Source organism: Acomys minous (genome assembly GCF_964271855.1).
Source record: "Acomys minous genome assembly, chromosome: 9".
NCBI lineage: Eukaryota > Metazoa > Chordata > Mammalia > Rodentia > Muridae > Acomys > Acomys minous.
Genome location: NC_140490.1, coordinates 83,250,020 through 83,270,889, shown reverse-complemented (window position 1 = coordinate 83,270,889; position 20,870 = coordinate 83,250,020). Strand labels below are relative to the sequence as shown.

The window sequence follows — 20,870 nt, the reverse complement described above, 5'->3', positions numbered from 1 at the left end:
TCCCAACCTCCCGTTGAAAGTCCTCAGCGGGATGGGCCCCGCGGGTCACACAAGCAAAAGCAATTTGTGGAGTGTTTACTGTCTACAGGAGATGCCAGGAGGTGAGACAATATCTAGCTCGGTTGGAAAGAGGTTTGCATTCAGGGTCAAGGCTGAAGGAAAGAGATGTATTGCTGTACTGATGTCCCTTAGAAAGTGAGTGTTAAAAGGCGTGCACCCAGTGAGTTCCGGGCTAGGCTTAGAGTCTTTTTTTTTCTTTTTAATTGGTTTTTCCAGACAGGGTTTCTCTGTGTAGCCCTGGCTGTCCTGCACTCGCTTTGTAGACCAGGCTGGCCTTGAACTCACAGCGATCTGCTTGCATCTGCCTCCCGAGGGTTGGGATTAAAGGCGTGGCAACCACGGGTTTAGCCTTAGAGTCTTAGTCAATCATTACATATAAATAAAGGAGATCTTGGTTTGACTCAATTATGTCATGAGCCACAGGGACCGTGGGACCTAACCCCAAGTCTATAAGGTTCCCGTTGGCGGGTGGCCAGTCAGATAAATTGGAAAATCACTAAAATATAAAATAGCAAAGCACCTATGGTATACTGGAGATGCCCAGAGTCAGAACAGCGCCCAGTTCAGTGCGGGAACCGATGGTCTTCAGAGTCACCCTTATGGGAAGAGGTTCGAGGTAGAAGGAGGGAAACTGAGGCCAGGGATGATAAGGCGCCCCCTCCCGTCCTTGCTCCGTTCCACAACGATCCATTCCAGGTTTTGCAAATCTCCGAGCTCGGGTGCTGGGGGCGGAGGTGGCGGAGCCGCGAGTCGCAGCGGCGGCGGCAGAGATGCGGCCCCGGCCCGGACACCGCGCTGCGCCCCCGCGGGAGCCGCCCGCGCGTGGGAGCCCGGGCTGAGGCGCTGCGGGGCCGGGGCCGAGCCGGGCAGGTGCTCGGCCTGCGCTGGAGGTGAGTGTAGGAACGGGCATTGGGACAGACGCGGGGACGCACCTTGGACAGATGCACCGGGGACAGATGCAGCGGGGACAGATGCGGGGACGGACGCAGGGACAGATGCGGGGACAGATGCACTAGGGACGCACGCACCGGGCGCGCACAGGCCGCGGGCGCCTCGTGCAGCGACACTGGCCCGGGGCCCCCGCGTGCGGTCGCCGCTCCTGCGCCCTGGGCGGGGCTAACGGGCTGCGCAGCGGGCGGGGATTGCAGCCAAGGCCGGGGCTCATCGGGCCCGGGCACGGACAGTGGCTTTGAATTGTTGGGGCGACAGCCTTAGGGTGGGGGCGGGGGAGGGGGCGGGACACACAGCTGCGACCTCCCGTGGGTCCCCACGCGGCCTTGTGCACCAGCTGCACCCCGAGCTCCCCAGTCCTCACCGGCCGCGCAACTGGAGTGGGGGGGCGCATAGGCCGCGGCCAACGCCCCCGCTGCAGCACGGCCTTAAGAGGGGCGGCCGCGGCCCCCCCAAAGCCCGACAATGGGACAAAGGAGCGTCTCTAGCAGCCGCGCGGGGTGGGTGCCACCGTGGCCCCCCTGGCCGACCGCGGCGCTGATTGGTCCCTGGGGCGGGGGTCACGTGCCCCATCCTGCTCTCCACTGCCGACTTTGGGGCGCCTCCCCAGGGCCGCTGCCAGGCCGAACCCCCACCCCGGCCTCAGATGGCAAATTCTAGGCCTGCGACAACCCTGAGGTCGGGAGGGACTCGTGGATCCCAGTTTTTCTCCGCCTGGGGTCCGTCACCCCGCCTGAGGTCTGTGTCACCCCCTCCTGAGGTCTGTCACCCCTGCCTGAGGTCTGTGTGTGTCCTCCAGGTCTGTGACACCCCATCTGAGATTGCCAGATCTCTGTCAAACCGCCTGAGGTTTGTGTCACCCCCACCTGAGATCTGTGTCACCCCCATCTGAGGTCTGTGTCACCTCCACCTGAGGTCTGCTTTGCTCTCCAGGTCTCCGGCAGCCTGGCAGCGGGTCTGTGGCAGAGGTCTGTCTGTGTCACACTGCCTGACGTCTCTGTCACCTCCCAAGTTCTTATCTTTTACCCTCCCAACAACCCCCACCCCAAGCTGAGTGTGACTGAGTCGGGACCCCCAATATTGGAGGCCAGCAAGCTCTGGCTGGAGGACTTGGGCCCTGGGGACAGGATGGCTGGAGGGATGGCCAGAGCGCCTCTGCCTGCTTATAACGCATCTCTTTCTTTCTTTCTCCGTCCCAGACTCGGGTTTTCTGGCCGATTTTCAGGATGCATGATTGCTTTCAGTCTATTTAGAGAGGTTAGAGGTAGGGGAAATCTGGGGTTCAAGGCTTGGACCTAGGCAGGGCCTGATGCTGTTTGGCTTGTTGGCTGTCGGCGGCGGTGGGGGTGGGGATGGGGGTGGGGGGGTGGGGGGAAGGTCCACTGCTTCGTACTGTGTAGATAGCAGCCTGGGGGCGTCTTTTTATCCGTAGTGTCCCCTTTGGCAATGGTACGGTGGCCAAGAGGAGGTGGGGGAAACTGAGGCACTGAGCGCCAGCTGGGGCTACTGGATATTGTGAGCCTCTGAGTTCCAAAGCAAGAAGGGGAGCCCCAGCTCTTTCCATCAACTGAAAACCAAGTGCTTGCGCGTGCCTGTCCCCCTCCCCTCCGAGGGTGGCCATGGATGTCTAGGGCCCTAGTAGGAAGTGGATTTGAACTTTTAGCCTTGCTGTGTGTCCTGGGGCAGGTGGTCAGTCAGTGGGCGGTCTCTTCAGGATTGGTTCTGCTCGCTTCTCACCCGCTATCTGTTTTCTGGGGCCTCTTGGTCCTCTGTCCTCCGGGACTTCCAGCCCTAGGCCCTATCTGTCTGTCCGGGCTGTCCGGCTGTCTGTGAGCAGAGGGCAGGCAGGCGGCTGCCCTTGGAGGGGGTGACGTCAGCCTGCGGACAGGTGAACCGGTCCGAAAGGTGACTGACGCCTCCAGGGAAAGCGGGTGTCCTGAGCTGACCCTGGGTGTGGCCTTGAAGGGGGCCAGCTGGGAACAGGGACGCTGCCATTGAGCTGAGAACTAGGAGGACTTCCCGGGGTGGCTGAACTTTCTGAAGTGGGAAGCGACGACGAAGACGGGAGCAGGCGCTGCACCCCCAGGGCCACACGGAGCCAGGGGAGGGTTATAGAGGAAGTGGAGATGGCGAGGCTTCAGGGCTCCGCTGGTCCTCGAGGAAGGGCTCCTGGGAGCTGAGGCACCGGAGCGCGGCTGCGGCTTCCCGGGACCACGGTGGGTGGGTGACTTTTAACTCAGGTGAGAGGTGAGCCAGGCCGGCCGACGACTACATTTCCCGGGATGCACTTGGTCCAGCCCCGAGGAACTTCCTGAATGCTTTCAAGAGCCCTAAGGGGGATTATGGGTTTTGGGGGCGGGGGCGGGGCATCTTGAATGATCTGGAAACTCATTCAGTCACTCAACAAACATTCCCAGGGGCTCCTGCGAGTTCTGGTCTGTGTCTTGCCCGGACAGCAATCCTAACTTGTCTATTTGTTCCTTGGGGCTTTTCCAGAGTATGGGAGCGGGGGAAAGGGAGGCATATCCTAGCCCACTCTGCTGTGTCTAGTCTGGCCTGGAGTGGAGGGAACAACTAAGCTAGGAAAGGTGCGCGGAGACGGGGCATTGCCGCCAGAGCTGTGACGGATGTGTAGAAGTTAGGCGTGAGGTGGCCACATCTTTTCTGATAGTTACACAAAAACCCTCGCCAAGAAGTGACCCTGAGTCTAGCGGCAGCGCTTGCAGCAAAGCCTTTCCTCTCCTCTGAGGTTCAATGGCTCCTTGAGTAAAAACAGAGCCGGGGCGATAGGGCCTGTCCCGGTTGAATCCGCATTCACGTAAGCCAGGTACACCAGCACCGAGACCCTGGAGGCAGGAACAGGGATGCTACAGCTGCGAAGGTCCCCAAGGACGTGGCTTTAGAGCCTTGGGCAGAAGAAGAGGGGAAACAGGATCGTGAGGAGATCATTGTGGCAGAGACGCACCATGAGAAGACAGAGCCCAGTTGCAGGATGCAGGGCTGCAGGGAGTGTGGGCGCTGGGCACCCTGGTTCATGTCCCGGTGCAGCCATTTCCTGGCTGTGCGAGCCCTGGCTCATTCTGACCACTCTGGGCTTCCGTCTTCTCATGGGTGAAAAGTCGGAGCGGCCGCTACCCCAGGGACCGAGGTAGACGTCCTCTGCCCCCACTACCACAGGGCTTTGGACACAGTAGGTGCTCCAGATGTGAGCTGGGAACACAGTAGGTGCTCCCTAAGTGTTTCCTGTGGACAAAGGGTCTGGTTCATAGGTGCTGGGAAAACTTGAAGCAGGGGTTAAGGTGCCAGGTCCCCCTGAGGTCACCCAGGCTTGACTCCCACCCAGTGGACGGTTCTCACATCCATGTCACTCTGCCCATGTGTGGCCACCGCTGAGCCCTGAGTCACGTGGGCCCTCTCACCAGAGTCAGAGACCCATTTCCCGCCTTTGTCTGCTTCAGGCTCATTGGCTGGTACTTCCTGTTCCCAGCACTCCTTGGCAAACCTCCTCACCCCCCCCCCACACCTCCCTGGGTCACTCTACATATTTTAGGTGTCCTCCTGTCAGACCTGGGTGGAAACTGAATGGTCATGGTATTAGTGGTGGGCTCTCAGGCCCGCGGAGGACAGGGTCACCTCACTCTGCTCTCTGCCCGCTGTCCACGGGGATGTGCTGTGTGACCTTGGCCAAGTGGTGCAACCTCTCTGAGCCTTGTGGTTTTACATGGTCCCAGGGCTGGTGTGGGCGTGAAATGAATTCACACCTACAGGGAGGTTTGCGTAACATTTATTGATCCATTATTTCTGTATACGTGCTGTAGTGCCAAGGGCTGGGCATCTATGACACTGGACACAGCGATACCCTTGGCCATTTGGCCTATAGCTGGGCTCAGGAAGTCCGGAGTGAGCATGTCTTTGCCAGGGTTCTCTTGTCTCAGAACATTGATTCAGCGTACTGCTGTATATGCTGGCCTTGTGTTGGTCTCAGGGACACAGCGGTGCCTGCCAGGCCAGACCCCCCCACATCCCAGAGGACACCCCAAGCTGAGGATAGGTGGAGGCCAGACAGGCTTATATCATGCATGGAGAAACTGAGGCTCCAATACTGAGGAATCAGGAAGGGGTGGGGTTCGTGTTGAGGGGATCACAAGGCTGAGCCCCCTTCCCTGCCTGTGCCAAGTGGGGCCAACGAGGCAGCTGGAGGGGAGCTGTAAGGGGAGCCGGTAACCAGACCAGGCCAGCACAGGGGCCCGGCTGCCCGACGGTCACTCGATCCCCCTAGGGACGCCAGCAGCACAGCCAGAACCCTGGGGTAGCGGGCCTGCAGGGAGCACCCGGCTTCGGAGGAGGAAGCAGGGGGGTCGCAGTTGGAAGAGGGCTTCTGTGTCCCCTGTGGGATCCACAGAGGCCCAGGAAGGAGGCAGCCGGCTGGGGGTCACAGGCCAGGTGAGGGGCGTGGATAGCACAGTGATACACTTGCTTGGTGTCCGTGGAATTGGGGGTGGGGGTGGGTTAAAGATAGGAGGGCCCTCTCACAGCACCCTCGGCCCCCGTGGAAGCAAGAAGGACTGAAGATAGATTCAAAGTAGAACTTGCTTAAGGAGGCCTTGGGGGGAGGGGGGCAGGGGACAGGGACAGCCCTGGCCTTGGTCCAGGGGGTCTTCAGGCCAAAGCCACTGGGTGGCCATAGAAGGTTGTAGAACACCTATGAATTAGGGGATGTTCTGCCCCTTGGGACACCGTCAACATCTGGGACAGTTGTCACAGGAGCCTGGCAGGGAGTGAGTGGCAGCCACAGCCTAGGAAGTGGCCTTTCCTCTGTCGTAGGTCCCAGAGCCAGCTGGGTTGTGGTCTGAGTGAAAACCACAGGCTGGACCTTGGCATCCCACATACGGGAACCTCGGTTTCCCCACACAGACAGTGAGGTTTGGCTTTCACATGACCGGAAGCCTCTGAAAGCCATTTGTGGGGGAGGTAGGAAGGCAGGTGCTGGGGGGGGGGGTGCACCCTGGGACGTGTGTGAACACACGTGAGGGTAGCCTTCTCACAACTGGGACGCGTGCCTGGGTGAACACACACCTGGGAGCACGCAGATGGCCTGACTTCCTGGGGACTTCCGGAGAGAGACCTGCCTGAGCGAGTGGACAGTGGGTGTGTGGCAGAGGACTGGGGGCTGGGGGAGGCAGTGACGTGGGCAGGGTGCAACGCTCAGTGTTGATTATTTATCCCCAAACACTCTAGGAGAGAGCTATGTGGGCCTGCCTGCGGGCACCTGGGGGTCAGTCAGCCTGCGCAAAGGCTGTGGGGTGCGGTAGGAGGAGCAGAGGGTCAAGGGACCGAGAAGGAGGCAGGTATGGGTCTCCGCTGCAAGGCTGAGGACCGCGGGAGGATGTGGGAGCAATGGAGACCACGGATGGACTCGGCGCCCCCTCGTGTCCAGAGCCAGAAGGCAGGGAGGACACGGCTTCAGAGCCAGTCTGATGGAGGAGAGCGGCCCAAGGTTTCCTCCCATCTGTTGCAGGCATGGAGAACTCTGTGGTGGAGTCCAACAACTGTGGCATTAACCTGGGACTGGGCTGGGCGGGGGGTGGGGGTGGGGGTGGGGGTGGGGAGTCGGGCAGCGTGACAGGGGAGGGGCGCGTCCTGTGTGGTGCATCCCGCTGTAGCCAGGAGGGGTGGAGGCACGCCTGAGGCGAAGTAGGATGGAGCACCAGCAATGGAGCACCAGCAGGACACAGTGATTCGGTGCTCACGGGTGGCTCTCAGGAAGGCTGAGGTCAGCCTGGTCCACACAGTAAAATTCTGTCTCAAATTTTTATTTTTATTTTTATTATCCCTTCTTATTTGGTAGGGGGTGGTGGTGGTGGTCAGGGGCTCTCCTTGGACCCAGACGTCCCCAATGCGGCTCCTGTGGTTGTTGTGTCTGGTGAACTTTGAATCACAGAATCAGACCTTGTCCAGGAATTAAAAAGTAAAAGAGCTGTGGGCGTGGCTTGTGGGTCGAGCCCCACCTCTCAGTGAGGGCTTGGGGGCATGGTCAAGGGTGGCACGGCCCCTTCCCTCTCCCCCCCACCCCCCCATCCCCGCACCTAGAATCCCCCAGGGAAGGGTTGGGGGAGATAACAGGGGTTAAGGGGGCTACAGTGCTGAGGTCAGTTTCCTGGAATCTGGGGTCATGGGGCGGGTACAGGGGGGCAGCACAAGGGAGGAGCCAGCTTAGGAAGCACATAAGGAAGTAGGCCCATGTCTGAAGACACGCGTCCTCTGAGTCACAAATCCTGGAAGCCAGGGTCAGGCAGGGGAAGCTGTGCAAGGTCTTCCTGTTTTTTTGGCCCTGACCGTTAGAGCCCGGCGTTCTGGGGCTGATGTTCCTGCTGTCGCCCCCCACCTGCTGGGGCTTGGGATCCCCAAGACTCAAAGGCAGGGGAGGCCAGGGAGACATCTCTGCTGCCTGCATAGGGAAACTGAGACCCAGAGGTTGTTGGAGATTGACAAAGCTGCTGAGAATCCCATGTTGGCTGTCTTGAACCTGGACTGCACCCCTTTCTGGTAGGGAGGTGGTGCCCTGCCCTGGGGTCCCCAGGTTTCAAGGGCTGGGGTCCCGCGTGTGAATGAGAGCAGAAGAAAGCGGCCCAAGGAAACAGGAAATCAAACGCACCTGCAACCCGGGGACCCTTGCGCACCGGGATTGTCCCATGATTCCCATCGCTTATGTTGTGGTTTATAAAATGCTAAGGAGTTTAAATTCTGTTACGTTTTGTTCCACCTTTGGATTTGGAATCCTGCTGCTCTTTGTTTGTTTGCTTTAATTTTGTTGCCATTTGGTTTTATCACGGGGTCTTGCTATGTAGACCAGGCTGGCCTAGAACTAATAGTGGACTGGCCTCACCCTCTCCAGGGATGAGATGACAGGCCTGTGCCACGACGCTAGGCTCTAAAGCTTTTCACGTTTTAATTTGAAGGATTTTTTAAAAAGCTTTTTGAGATTGGATTTTTTAACCGCATGTTTTAAGATAATATCCATTATTGTAATTCTTGTGATTAATTTTTAATTACCTAATGCATTTTGGTTTGCAGCTACTTCCTGAGATTTTTACTCACATGTGGTCGTAAAGTCGCTTGTTAATTAAGCAACGCCTGAGCGTCGTTATTATTATCAATGTTACTGTTATTTTTATTCTGGGAGGAAGGGAGGGACTCGCGCGCCCTCTCCCGGCCGCTAGTGGCACTGCAGGCCGCTCCACTCAGGGCCATCCTGGCTTTGCAGGTGTCACCTGTGGCCACCTGGTCCTCACCATGTGGACCCCGAGAGCGCCCCCTCTCCTCCCGACCCATCTGCTGCTCCTGCTGTCGCTCCTGGGGGTCGCCCACGGCCTTTTCCCAGAAGAACCGCCTCCACTCAGCGTGGCCCCCAGGGACTGTGAGTCTGGGGGTGATGGGCTGGGGGTGTCGCGGTCCTGGGTGGGCGGGATGTTATTTCTAAATGCATTCTCCTTCCACACCTTTTCCTAGACCTGAGCCACTACCCTGTGTTCGTGGGCAGCGGGCCTGGTCGTCCGACCCCTGCAGAGGGTGCTGACGACCTCAACATCCAGCGGGTGCTACGCGTTAACAGGACACTGTTCATCGGGGACAGGTATGCAAATGTTGAGGGGCTCACATATTAGCACGTTTGACAGGTGCGTGATAGGCCTGCTGCTTGGATGGCATGTGTGACTCCATGGTGCTGAATGTTGGTTTAAGGCTACTGAGCCCTGAGTTTAACGGTACTGAGTGTTGGGTGGGTTTTGCCTGCTTTGTTTGAGTCAGGGTCTCTCTGTGTAGCCCTGGCTGTCCTAGAACTCGCTATGTAGACCAGGCTAGCTTCAAACTCACAGAGATCCACCTGCCTTAAGCCTGAGTTTTAAGGGCGCTAGAGTTGACTTGGATGTGTAACTGTTAGGGACAGTGTCTGGGACACAGTTTACTGGGTGCCCAGAGAGAGTGGTGGAGGGGAAGATGCAGCGGCTGCGGAGCCAAGAAGCCATGGCTGGCTCGGTGCTCACAGCCGCCCCCTGGTGGCGGTTTCCCAAAATGCTGAGGCCGGGATGTGTCCAAGGCGTGCCGGTTTAGAGACTAGACCTGGTTGGCAACATGCACGGTGTGGGGGGCGAGTGAGAAAGGGGTGGAGGTGGGGGAGATTTCAAAGGCAGAAACCACAGGACAGGACAGGAAAGGTGCGGGTGCCGCATGGCCATCGCGTCTACTGCGGTTGGGCTGAAGGGGGCAGGGTTGTCCCCCCCCCCCGCCCCAAATCTCATGGACCGTGCACTTCCTGCAGAGACAACCTGTACCAGGTGGAATTGGAGCCGGCCACATCCACGGAACTGCGGTACCAGCGGGTGAGAAACGGGGTGCTGCACCGGGGCTCTGTGAGGAGAGATGGAGTCGGCAGGGAGGAGAGGGCTGAGGCATGGTAGGGGGCCACACTGCCCTCACCACACTTTCTCCGTGCGGGCAGAAGCTGACCTGGCGCTCCAATCCCAGCGACATCGATGTGTGCCGGATGAAGGGCAAGCAAGAGGTTAGAGGCACCTGTCCCTGTCCCTGGCCTGGCCTATCCCCATCCTGCCCTCCCTGGCCTCAAAGCTCCGTGGCCAGCCTCAGGGGAGGAGCCGGGTGCCTCAGTTGCCACACCCAGTCTACCCAGGCCACGCCCAACCTCCTTCATCCTTATGCCCCAAACCTCATTCAGCCTTGACTTTAGAGTGCTCAGGGCACAGGCAACACCCTCCACATCTCCTGCCTTTTTCCCCTCCCCAGGGAGAGTGTCGGAACTTTGTCAAGGTGCTCCTGCTTCGTGACGAGTCCACGCTCTTCGTGTGCGGCTCCAACGCGTTCAATCCTATCTGTGCCAATTACAGTGTGAGTCTCGGCCCTTTCCGAGCCCCCAACGGAATGCTTTGCCCCCATCTGCCCAGTGCTTCCTCTGAGCCGCATACACCGCTACCCTAGGCCTGCCGGGAGGGCTTTCCCCCCCTCCCCTTACTCACCCCCCGCAACTCCCCCCCACGCCCGTTTTTCTTGCTAGACTGACTACAATAGACATGGGCCCATTCACAGACCAGGAAACTGAGCCTCAGAGAGGCTGACTGGCAGAGTCACAGTAATGCAGAGTGAAGAAGCCAGGGTTTTTTGCCTGGAGTGGAGGACCGGGAAAGCCGGGAGCTGCCAGGCAGGGTGAGGCGATCTGTTGCTCAGACTCTGCCCTCCTTGCAGATGGACACGCTGCAGCCTGTCGGGGACAGCATCAGCGGTATGGCCCGCTGCCCCTACGATCCCAAACACGCCAACGTTGCCCTCTTCTCAGGTACGTCACTCCTGCTGTAGATGTGTCCAGCCTCAAGAGAGGCGTTTTTCGTGTCTAAAAATTGTTTTTGTTTTTGCTTTTTTGCTTTTTGCTTTTTGGTTTTTCGAGATAGGGTTTCTCTGTGTAGCCTTGACTATCCTGGACTCATTTTGTAGACCAGGCTGGACTTGAACTCACAGTGATCTGCCTGCCTCTGGCCCCCACTCTCACCCCCTACCCCCCAACCCCCATCCCCCCAGTGCTGGAATTAAAGGTGTGTGCCGCCACCACCACCCGGTTTCATGTCTAAAGTCTTGGTCACTCAGAGGCAGCTGGGAAATGGGCCAGGTCTAAGTGGATATGGTCAGAGTCATGTTGGTAGCTAGGCTGAGCTGGAGGAAGACCTTTCACCTGGGACCAATGCTCAGCTGGACTTAGTTTCATCCTGAGTAAGGGACTCAGCTCCAGTCATAACTAGGCTGGGGTTATAATCGACCCCAGCCCCCTCTGGGCCTCCTATTATTGTTACTGTTGTTTTCTTTCTTTTTTAAAAAGTTTTGTTTATTTATTATGTATACAGTGCTCTGCCTGCATGTACATCTGCAGGCCAGAAGAGGGCACCAGATCTCATTATAGATGGTTGTGAGCCACCATGTGGTTGCTGGGAATTGAACTCAGGACTTTTGGAAGAGCAGACAGTGCTCTTAACCTCTGAACCATCTCTCCAGCCCCATTGTTTTCGTTTTCTGACACAGGGGTTCACTGTGTGACCCTAACTGTCCTGGAACTCACTCTGTAGAGCAGGTAGACCTCAGACTCAACGGAGATCCCTGCCTCTGCCTCCCTGAGTGCTGGGATTCGGGCCTGTGTCACTAAACCTGGGCTTCTCTCTGGGCCTTCTCGGGCTAACCCCACCTGCTTCCCTCATTCCCTGCTCCCCCATATCCAGATGGGATGCTCTTCACAGCCACGGTGACTGACTTCCTAGCCATCGATGCCGTCATCTACCGCAGCCTCGGGGACCGGCCCACGCTGCGCACCGTGAAACATGACTCCAAGTGGTTTAAAGGTGAGGCCTGTGCGAACAGAGGGCAGACCTTGCAGAGGTGATGTTCACCTGATACATCCCAACCAAGTGACAGTCCCAGAGATCGGGCAAGGAGAGGCTAGGTTTTTTTTGTCGTTGTTTTTCTTTGTTTTGTTTTGTTGAGACAGGGTTTCTCTGTGTATCCCTGGGTGTCCTGGACTCGCTTTGTAGACCAGCCTGGCCTCGAACTTACAGTGATCCACCTGCCTCTGCCTCCCAAGTGCTGGGATTAAAGGTGTGCACCACTGCGCCTGGCCTTTTTTTTTTTTTTTAGATTTATTTATTTATTAGTATGTATACAGTGCTCTGCCTGCATGTACACGTGCAGGCCAGAAGAGGGCGTCAGATCCCACTATAGATGGTCGTGAGCCACCGTGTGGGTGCTGGGAATTGGACTCAGGACCTCTGGAACGACAGTCAGAACTCTTAACCTCTGAGCCATCTCTCCAGCCCCTGTCGGTCCTTTTTAAAGATGAAACTAGATGGAAGGTTTTAATGTAAAGTAGAACACGCTGGAGGTGGGTGGCTGAGGAGCCTGACGTGGGGGGGCGGAGGGGAGGGACACAGGAGAGGAGACCTCAGAGCTGAGCTCTTCACCAAAGAGCGAGGAAGGCTTCAGAAAATACCACAGCCTGGCATGGGGACAGTGGACACAGTGAGTTTTTGGCTTATGGCCCCCCCCAACTCACCTCCAAATAAGCCAAACTGGGCTCGGTTCATCTTGGCTGAGTGACTAGTCCCCTCCTCACAATAGAGAGCACAGCTCACAGTACACGCTGATGACACTCATCCCCCATGATGACTGAAGCTGGATCCCAACACGTTCTCCCAACAGAGCCTTACTTCGTGCACGCGGTGGAGTGGGGGAGCCACGTTTACTTCTTCTTCCGGGAGATTGCCATGGAGTTTAACTATCTGGAAAAGGTTATGCTGTGACCCCTGAGATGCCTGGGCAGGGGACACTGAGCTGGGAGTTCGGGGCAGGGAAGCTGGGCGGGAGGTATATAATCCATGAAGCCCCCATGCATCCGAGGAGCCAGCCTTCACAGTGCCCCCTCCAGCCAGGACCAGGTCTCTGAGGCTGGAAGACATTTAAGGGGCAACTGTGGAGCTTGAAGCCTCCATAGAGAGCAGTGTTGCAGACCTGGGTGTCATGTGGCCCCACAGCTCCTGTCCGTCATCCGTCCCTCAGCATTGTCTGTCTCATGACCAGAAACCAAACTATCTATTCTTCAGCCCTTCACAGAACCATCAACCTGAGCCTGCACACAGTCCACCTACCTATCCAGTCATCCACCCAGCTGTCCATCCACCCAGCTGTCCATCCATCCATCCACCCATTCATCCATCTACCCACTCACCCAAGTACTCACCCATCCACTTATGCACTCATCCACCCCCCACACACATCTATCCATGTTTCCACCCATCCACCCACCCATCCATCCATCCACCCATCCATCCACCCATCCATCCACCCATCCATCCATCCACCCATCCATCCATCCATCCATCCATCCACCCATCCATCCACCCATCCACCCACCCATCCACCCACCCATCCATCCATCCACCCATCCATCCATCCACCCATCCATCCATCCATCCACCCATCCACCCACCCATCCACCCATCCATCCATCCATCCATCCACCCATCCACCCATCCATCCACCCATCCACCCATCCATCCATCCACCCACCCATCCATCCATCCATCCATCCATCCATCCACCCATCCACCCATCTATCCACCCATCCATCCACCCATCCACCCATCCATCCACCCATCCATCCATCCACCCACCCATCCATCCATCCATCCATCCATCCATCCACCCATCCACCCATCCATCCACCCATCCACCCATCCATCCATCCACCCACCCATCCATCCATCCACCCACCCATCCATCCATCCATCCATCCATCCACCCACCCATCCACCCATCCACCCATCTATCCACCCATCCATCCACCCATCCACCCATCCATCCACCCATCCATCTATCCATCCACCCATCCATCCACCCATCCACCCATCCACCCACCCATCCACCCACCCATCCATCCACCCATCCATCCATCCATCCATCCACCCATCCACCCATCCATCCATCCATCCATCCACCCATCCACCCATCCATCCATCCATCCATCCATCCACCCACCCATCCACCCATCCATCCACCCATCCACCCATCCATCCATCCACCCACCCATCCATCCATCCATCCATCCATCCATTCACCCATCCACCCACCCATCCATCCATCCCTTCATCCATCCATCCATCCATCCATCCACCCATCCATCCATCCACCCATCCGTCCATCCACCCACCCATCTGTCCATCCACTGATCCCTCACCCATCCATTTCTGTCTTGCATTGGTGCCTGTGCCACCCCATCCCTGCTGTCTGGCATCCAGAGTGCTGTGGGTGGCTGGTCTCCCCTCGCCCCCCCCACACCCCCCCACACACCTAGTCCTTTGTTACAGAAATTCCCTTGTCCTGCATGGCAGGCAGCAGCCGACTCATGTTGTTCCGGGTACCTGCTGTTTGTTTAGGTGGTGGTATCCCGTGTGGCCCGTGTGTGCAAAAATGATGTGGGCGGCTCCCCGCGGGTGCTGGAGAAGCAGTGGACCTCCTTCCTGAAGGCCCGCCTCAACTGCTCGGTGCCTGGGGACTCCCACTTCTACTTCAATGTCCTGCAGGCTGTGACGGGTGTGGTGAGCCTGGGCGGCCGTCCGGTGATCCTCGCTGTCTTCTCAACCCCCAGCAATAGGTCAGCAGCCCACACTGGCAGGTGCCTTCTGGGCTGGGGGGTGGGGGGGGCGGGGAGCGGTGTTGCTTGCCCAGAATCCCAGGATTCACACATCCGCTCAGCAATGGATGCCTATGTGTTAGGCGGCATTGGTCCCAGGAGACCTCTGTGACAAGTGGGGGGGTGGGGGTGGGGGTGGGGAGGTGGGCAAGGAAGGAAAGAGACAGCTAGGGTCCTCTTGTCCTACCTGACAGGCCAGGAAAGGATCCTGGAGGGGGGACATTGGGGAGGGGAAGAGGGGACAGCGCAGGGGAAGGTTCAGAGACTGTGCTGGTTGGAGGACGGATTTTCATGTGGCAGATGTGGAGGATGTCGCCATGCAGCAGGGCCTCCTGCACTTGAGTCGGAGAGCATGAAGGAGCCATAGGCAAATGGGGACTGAATGCCTGCAAAGGCCCCGGGGCAGAGGCTCTTGGGGGAGACTGCGCAGTGGTGGGAGGAGTTGTTACACAAATACACGCTGACATTTGCACACTGACGTACGTGACGCCAAAAAGTCATACAATGTCCGGCTCAGTGTTGTCTCTCGCCGCACTCTCTACAGCATCCCTGGCTCGGCCGTCTGCGCCTTCGACATGAACCAAGTGGCTGCTGTGTTCGAAGGCCGCTTCCGAGAGCAGAAGTCCCCCGAGTCCATCTGGACGCCAGTGCCCGAAGACCAAGTGCCACGGCCCAGGTGACGGAGGCTTCCATCTTCACAGGGTACCCGAGGACTGTCCTGCTCCCACAGAGGCTGGCTTGGGGGAGGTCAGCCCAGCTCGCCATGTTGGATGAGGAGGCCATGGAGGGGGACTGGGGACCGTGAGAAGCTTGTGGAACCTGCAGCACTGGGAGACCACTGGGAAGGACCGGGCCTTAGTCAGCGACCTTCATGTGTTGAGGGGAAAACTATGCAGAGGATATAGCTAGCCTGTGTGAGGGCCAGGGGGAGACGCGACCAGAATGGTACCAAGTCAGGGCCAGGAGCTATTCAAATTGGAGCCCCAGGTGGGCGGTGGTGGCGCTCGCCTTTAATCCCAGCACTTGGGAGGCAGAGTCAGGCGGATCACTGTGAGTTTGAGGCCAGCCTGGTCTACAAAGAGAGTCCAGGACAGCCAAGGCTACACAGAGAAACCCTGCCCCCCCCCCAAAAAAAAAACAAAACCAAACAAACAATCAAATTGGGCCCAGATGCTCCATTGAATCAGGGCCCTATTATGGGGTCCCGGCATCCTTCCTGACTCCCCTTGTGTTCCCCCAGGCCCGGATGCTGCGCGGCCCCTGGCATGCGGTACAACGCGTCCAGTGCCCTGCCTGATGAGATCCTCAACTTTGTGAAGACCCACCCACTGATGGACGAGGCTGTACCCTCCCTGGGCCACGCACCCTGGATCGTGAGGACTCTGATGCGGTCAGTGCTGGGGATGGGGGCACCCTAGCCTGGCATGGTGAGAGGGGGACAGGCCCTGGTTCAGGGCCTTTATTTATTGAGGGATCTGCTGGGCAAGGACAGCCCATGCCAAGGGCCCGTGGCAGATGTCAGTGTGTATTTATATATATATATATATATATATATATTTTTTTTTTTTTTTTTTTTTTTTTTGGGACAGGGTTTCTCTGTGTAGCTTTGGCTGTCCTAGACTCACTTTGTAGACCAGTCTGGCTTCAAACTCACAGCAATCCACCTGCCTCTGCCTCCCAAGTGCTGGGATTAAAGGCGTGCGCCACTATGCCCAGCATCAGTGTATATTTGTGTAATTACTCCTGCACCCCACGGGTCAGGCGATGGGAGGCCTTTGGGAGCTTCCGGACAAACCTGACCTCCAAGTCCATCTTGCGTTCCAGGCACCAGCTAACCCGAGTGGCTGTGGATGTGGGTGCAGGCCCATGGGGCAACCAGACAATAGTCTTCCTTGGCTCCGAGGTTGGCACAGTCCTCAAATTCCTCGTGAGGCCCAACTCCAGTGTCTCAGGGACTGCTGGGCCCAGCATCTTCCTGGAGGAGTTCGAGACCTACCGGCCGGACAGGTGTCTGGGGACATAAGCCAGGGAAGTGGGAGTGAACACCAGGGTGGGCACACCAGCCTCACTCACCACCCTGTGTGCCCAGGTGTGGACGACCCGGCAGTGGTGGTGAGTGGGGGCAGCGGTTGCTGAGTCTAGAGCTGGATGCAGCCTCCGGTGGCCTGCTGGCAGCCTTCCCTCACTGTGTGGTTCGTGTGCCTGTCGCCCGCTGCCAGCTGTACTCAGGGTGCATGAAGTGAGTACCCCCCCCACACACACACACAGGGCTGGCGCAGGGTGGGAGGCAAAGGGGAAAGCTTTGATTCCTGAGAAGCAAACTGGGCAAGGAACAGCCGTGCAAAGGCCCAGGGGCAGGATGGAGTCTGCATTGGAGGAGCAATAAGGTCACTGTGTGGCGGCTGCTGGAGGACAGGTTATGTGGGCTCAGACTCCAACCCGGCCTGTGGGCTATCCTTCAGACCTGCGCATCCGTTTTCTTGTGTGAAAATTGGAGAGGAAGTAGTCCAGGCCTCCAAGGCTCACTCTGAGTCGGCCACAGCGGGGGTGACTGGAAGACACGTCGCCCAGGTCCCCTGACTGGCTTTTTCCGTGCTCTCCTAGGAACTGTATTGGCAGCCAGGATCCGTACTGTGGATGGGCCCCTGATGGTTCCTGTATCTTCCTCAGACCGGGAACCAGGTATGTATGGGGAAGGGCAACACGTGGGGGGCCGTGTCTGACAAACGATGGTCTGTGCTCCCCCTCCCTGTGCCGTGCTGCTAGGGGTAGAAGGGCGCTCTGTGCTAACTCAACTTCTGTCCGCTTCTCCCCACTTCAGTGCCGCGTTTGAGCAAGATGTGTCTGGGGCCAGCACCTCTGGCTTAGGGGACTGCACTGGTAAGCCGAGAAAGGGATCCCCCTGTGTGTTGTGACGCAATCCAGGACCATTCCGTGCTGGGGTTGGGGGTGAACACATCACAGACTTCCTGAGTGAGGGGGAAGCCGTGGAAGACTGTGGGCAACGCGCAGTGCTTAATCACGGGCGCCCTCTGGTGGCTGATGCAGGGAGGGGTGAAAATGAGATCCACCTGAAGGGAAAACACTGTTTTTCAGAAAAAAACATCGACTTGGGATCCTGGCTTAGGCTTAGAGCCCCTGCATAGAATTCCTTTGTGAGGGGAGTGGGGGCGTGGTCATGGATGAGCACCGCCCAGAATGGGGCGTGGCGCAGTGCCTTTCCAGGACCCGACCTCACAGCCTCCTCCTCGCCCTCTGTCCCCAGGACTCTTGCGCGCTAGCCTCTCAGATGAGCGCGCAGGGCTGGTGTCGGTGAACCTGCTGGTGACGTCCTCGGTGGCGGCGTTCGTGGTGGGAGCCGTAGTGTCCGGCTTCAGCGTGGGCTGGTTCGTGGGTCTCCGTGAGCGGCGGGAGCTGGCCCGGCGCAAGGACAAGGAGGCTATCCTGGCGCACGGCGGCGGCGAGGCAGTGCTGAGCGTGAGCCGGCTTGGCGAGCGCAGGGGGACGGGGCCCGGGGGTCGTGGAGGAGCCGGCAGCGGCCCCGGGGGTCCCCCAGAGGCCCTGCTAGCCCCACTCATGCAGAATGGCTGGACGAAGGCGGCGCTGCTGCACGGTGGCCCTCACGACCTGGACTCCGGGCTCCTGCCCACCCCGGAGCAGACGCCGCTGCCCCAGAAGCGGCTGCCCACGCCGCACCCACACGCCCACGCCCTGGGGCCGCGAGCCTGGGACCACAGCCACGCGCTGCTGTCCGCCTCAGCCTCCACCTCCCTTCTGCTCCTGGCGCCCGCCCGCGCCCCCGAGCAGCCCCCGGTGCCGGCCGAGCCGGGCCCCGAAGGTCGCCTCTGCGCCCCCAGACCCGGCCGAGCCTCGCACCCAGGCGACTTCCCACTCACGCCCCACGCCAGCCCGGACCGCCGGCGGGTGGTGTCCGCACCCACGGGCCCCTTGGACCCATCGGCTGGCGATGGCCTGCCTGGGCCGTGGAGCCCACCCGCGACCAGCAGCCTGCGGAGGCCCGGTCCCCACGGACCTCCCGCAGCCGCCCTGCGGCGCACGCACACATTCAACAGCGGGGAGGCCCGGCCCGGGGGTCACCGTCCACGCCGCCACCCACCCGCGGACTCTACGCACCTGCTGCCCTGCGGGGCAGGCGAGCGGACTGCACCCCCAGTGCCCTAGGCCGGGCAGACGCCTCGACGGTGCCAACCACAGAGACCGGGGCACCAGCCCAGGTCACTGAGCCCTGCCAGTGCCGAGTGGGATGCGTTTGTCCTCCACGCATGCGCGTGGGGATCCCCTCGCCACAGGGAAGCACAAGAGCCTCCTCTGTCCTGGAGGATGCAGGACACGGAGCCCCCGGGGTGGGCGGGAGGAGGCCGACCTTTGACCTTCTGCGCATAGACTTTGATTTTTTGTTTATTTCGAGTTGTTTTTTTTTTTTTTCTAAGAAATTGCACAGCCCCCATTCTTGGGGTGGCGGCCGGGATGAGGGGGGTTGAGGACGTGGGGTGAGGGAAGGCAGAGCTGCAGACATAAGCCTTCCCCGCCTCAACACATCCTTCTCAGAAGGGACCCCCTCTCCCCGGTCCTGGGCCCCTGCGTGTGTGGGTGTGTGTCCGTGTGCATGGCCTGTTTGTGTGCAAGGGCCCAGGACAGATGTGTGTGCGTGCGTGTGTGTGAGACAGGGCTGCCGTGGGTGTGCGTGTGTGCGACTCGGAATGTGGGTGGTGGCGCCCTCAGAGACCCTGGCATTGGCTGAGCCAATGTTCGGACTTCCGGAGAGAAGCCCAGGGGAGGGCCTCCGAGGTGCCGGTTTGGAGTTCAAATCCTACTCCTGCAGAGGGGACCTGGGGATCCAGGCTGGGAGATGGGGTAACCTGCTTTTAAAGGGCTTGTGGGGGTCTTGTGGGGGGGTGGAGGTGGGCAGACCCCCCTGTAAATACAGCCCTGGGGTGGTCAGAGAGGCCCATGCCACCCATCCCCCCTTGTGACGTCCAGTCTTTGACCGCCAGCTGACCGTGCATGCCACGTGGCCAGTTGAGTCCAGGACCCTCCCCGGCCCTACCCCGTCAATAAAACTCTGTTTACATCCACCGGCCCCCTCGACTCTGGGTCAGTTGTTTCCTGGGGTGACCGGGAACACTTGGGGTGGGGGGACAAAGACCGATCGCAAACAAATAGGGGTTTAGCCTCTTAGAATCGGGGGGCGGGAGGAGAGGTCGTGGAAAGGTGTGAAGACCTAGGAAACTTTTTTTTTTTTTCGAGACAGGATTTCTCTGTGCAGCCTTGGCTGTCCTAGACTCACTTTGTAGACCAGGCTGGCCTCGAACTCACAGCGATCCTCCTGCCTCTGCCTCCTGAGTGCTGGGATTAAAGGCGTGCGCCACCACCGACCGGCAGACCTAGGAAACTTTAATGACGTTGAGATGCCAACACGGAGGAATGAGCCGGGTGTTGGGGGAGATGGCTCTGTCGGCAAAAACACTTTCTACCCAAGCACGAAGACTTGAGTTTGAGTTCCTTTGCCCTCATACAAAAATCTGGGTATGGCTAGGCATGGGTGGTGGCAAACGTCTTTAATCCTAGCACTTGGGAGGCAGAGGCAGGTGGATCGCTGTGAGTTCGAGGCCAGTCTGGTCTACAAAAGTGAGTCTAGGACAGCCACAGAGAAACCTGTCTCGGAAAAAAAAAAAATCTGCGTATGGTAGCATGTGTCTGTAGTTTCAGCACTGGGGAGGCAGAGACAGGAAAATCCCTGGGCTCTCTGGCGTCTGACAGCTCAGCCTAGTCCAAACAGGGAGAGGCCCTGCCTCAATGAGCCAGGTGAAGAGCAACTGAGCAAGAGACTGAACATCAGCCTATTTGGCCTGTGCAAGTGTGTGCGCATGTGCCAATCATGCATGCAGCCAAAGTCTTCCTCAAAGGCAAATTCATAGCCTCAAAATGCATTTTGCCATTGTAGGGTTTTGTTTTTTGTTTGAGACAGGGTTTCTCTGTGTAGCCTTGACTGCCCTGGACTCGCTTTGTAGACCAGTCTGGCCTTGAACTCACAGAGATCCACCTGCCTCTGCCTCCCGAGCGCTGGGATTAAAGGTGTGCGCCACCACGCCTGGCTGTTTTTGTTGTTGTTTGACAGTCTCGTTGTGTAGCCTAGGCTGATGTCAAAACAGAGTGATCTTCCTACCCCTGTACCTCAACCCTTGAGTGCTGTGATGCCAAGTGTGAGGCACCATGCTGTGTCTTTACAACAGACACATGCACACACTGCTCTTCAGAGAAACAGAATTATCAAAGGGATCTCTTGAAGACAGAGTTCAGCTGTGCAGGTGAGGAAACTGAGTCCGGAAGAACCTGAGCCACCTTGCTTTGGTCCCTTGATCTCAAAATCAGAGCCCTGCATTGTTCCTTGCTTAATAGGAAAACTAATTGAGCAGAAAAAGAAAACGTTATCTGGTATGCTGGACCAGAGAGCTTTCCCAATGCACTTCCTGGTGTTCCCTGTACCCTGCTCAAAGAGCAGCCCAGGTCCCCAGTCCCATTGCAAGCTCAATTCCTAAATCCTGGGTGGGAGAGGTGGGTGAGGACTCAGCCCAAAAGTTGCTGGTTGGCTACCAAGAAG

The 20,870-nt window shown here is 58.4% G+C and overlaps 1 protein-coding gene across 3 annotated transcripts; it reads left to right on the top strand.

Annotated features, from left to right (window-relative positions):
• The first annotated feature begins 809 nt into the window (after nucleotides 1-809).
• On the top strand, nucleotides 810-19,349 carry SEMA6B (semaphorin 6B). 3 transcript variants are annotated; one of them, XM_084795921.1, is made up of 17 exons: nucleotides 810-950; nucleotides 8,276-8,428; nucleotides 8,521-8,644; nucleotides 9,329-9,389; nucleotides 9,509-9,571; nucleotides 9,811-9,912; nucleotides 10,267-10,357; nucleotides 11,286-11,405; nucleotides 12,259-12,347; nucleotides 13,992-14,209; nucleotides 14,793-14,924; nucleotides 15,489-15,638; nucleotides 16,073-16,255; nucleotides 16,338-16,487; nucleotides 16,853-16,930; nucleotides 17,070-17,128; nucleotides 17,514-19,349. In XM_084795921.1, the coding sequence occupies exons 2-17, from the start codon at nucleotides 8,305-8,307 to the stop codon at nucleotides 18,428-18,430; spliced, it is 2,661 nt and encodes an 886-aa protein (XP_084652047.1). In that variant the 5' UTR covers nucleotides 810-950; nucleotides 8,276-8,304; the 3' UTR covers nucleotides 18,431-19,349. The 3 variants fall into 3 exon arrangements, with proteins under 3 accessions (XP_084652047.1, XP_084652046.1, XP_084652045.1); XM_084795920.1 differs by lacking the exon at nucleotides 810-950 and adding an exon at nucleotides 1,646-1,749; XM_084795919.1 differs by lacking the exon at nucleotides 810-950 and adding an exon at nucleotides 7,281-7,557.
• Nucleotides 19,350-20,870: the final 1,521 nt, after the last annotated feature.

Excerpts from the sequence above, each read along its gene's own strand:
- SEMA6B (XM_084795921.1), top strand. The coding sequence starts at position 8,305 with ATGTGGACCCCGAGAGCGCCCCCTCTCCTCCCGACCCATCTGCTGCTC. Across the intron at positions 9,572-9,810 it reads GGATGAAGGGCAAGCAAGAG|GGAGAGTGTCGGAACTTTGT; the intron begins GTTAGAGGCACC and ends TCCCCTCCCCAG. Across the intron at positions 16,931-17,069 it reads TTCCTCAGACCGGGAACCAG|TGCCGCGTTTGAGCAAGATG; the intron begins GTATGTATGGGG and ends TCCCCACTTCAG.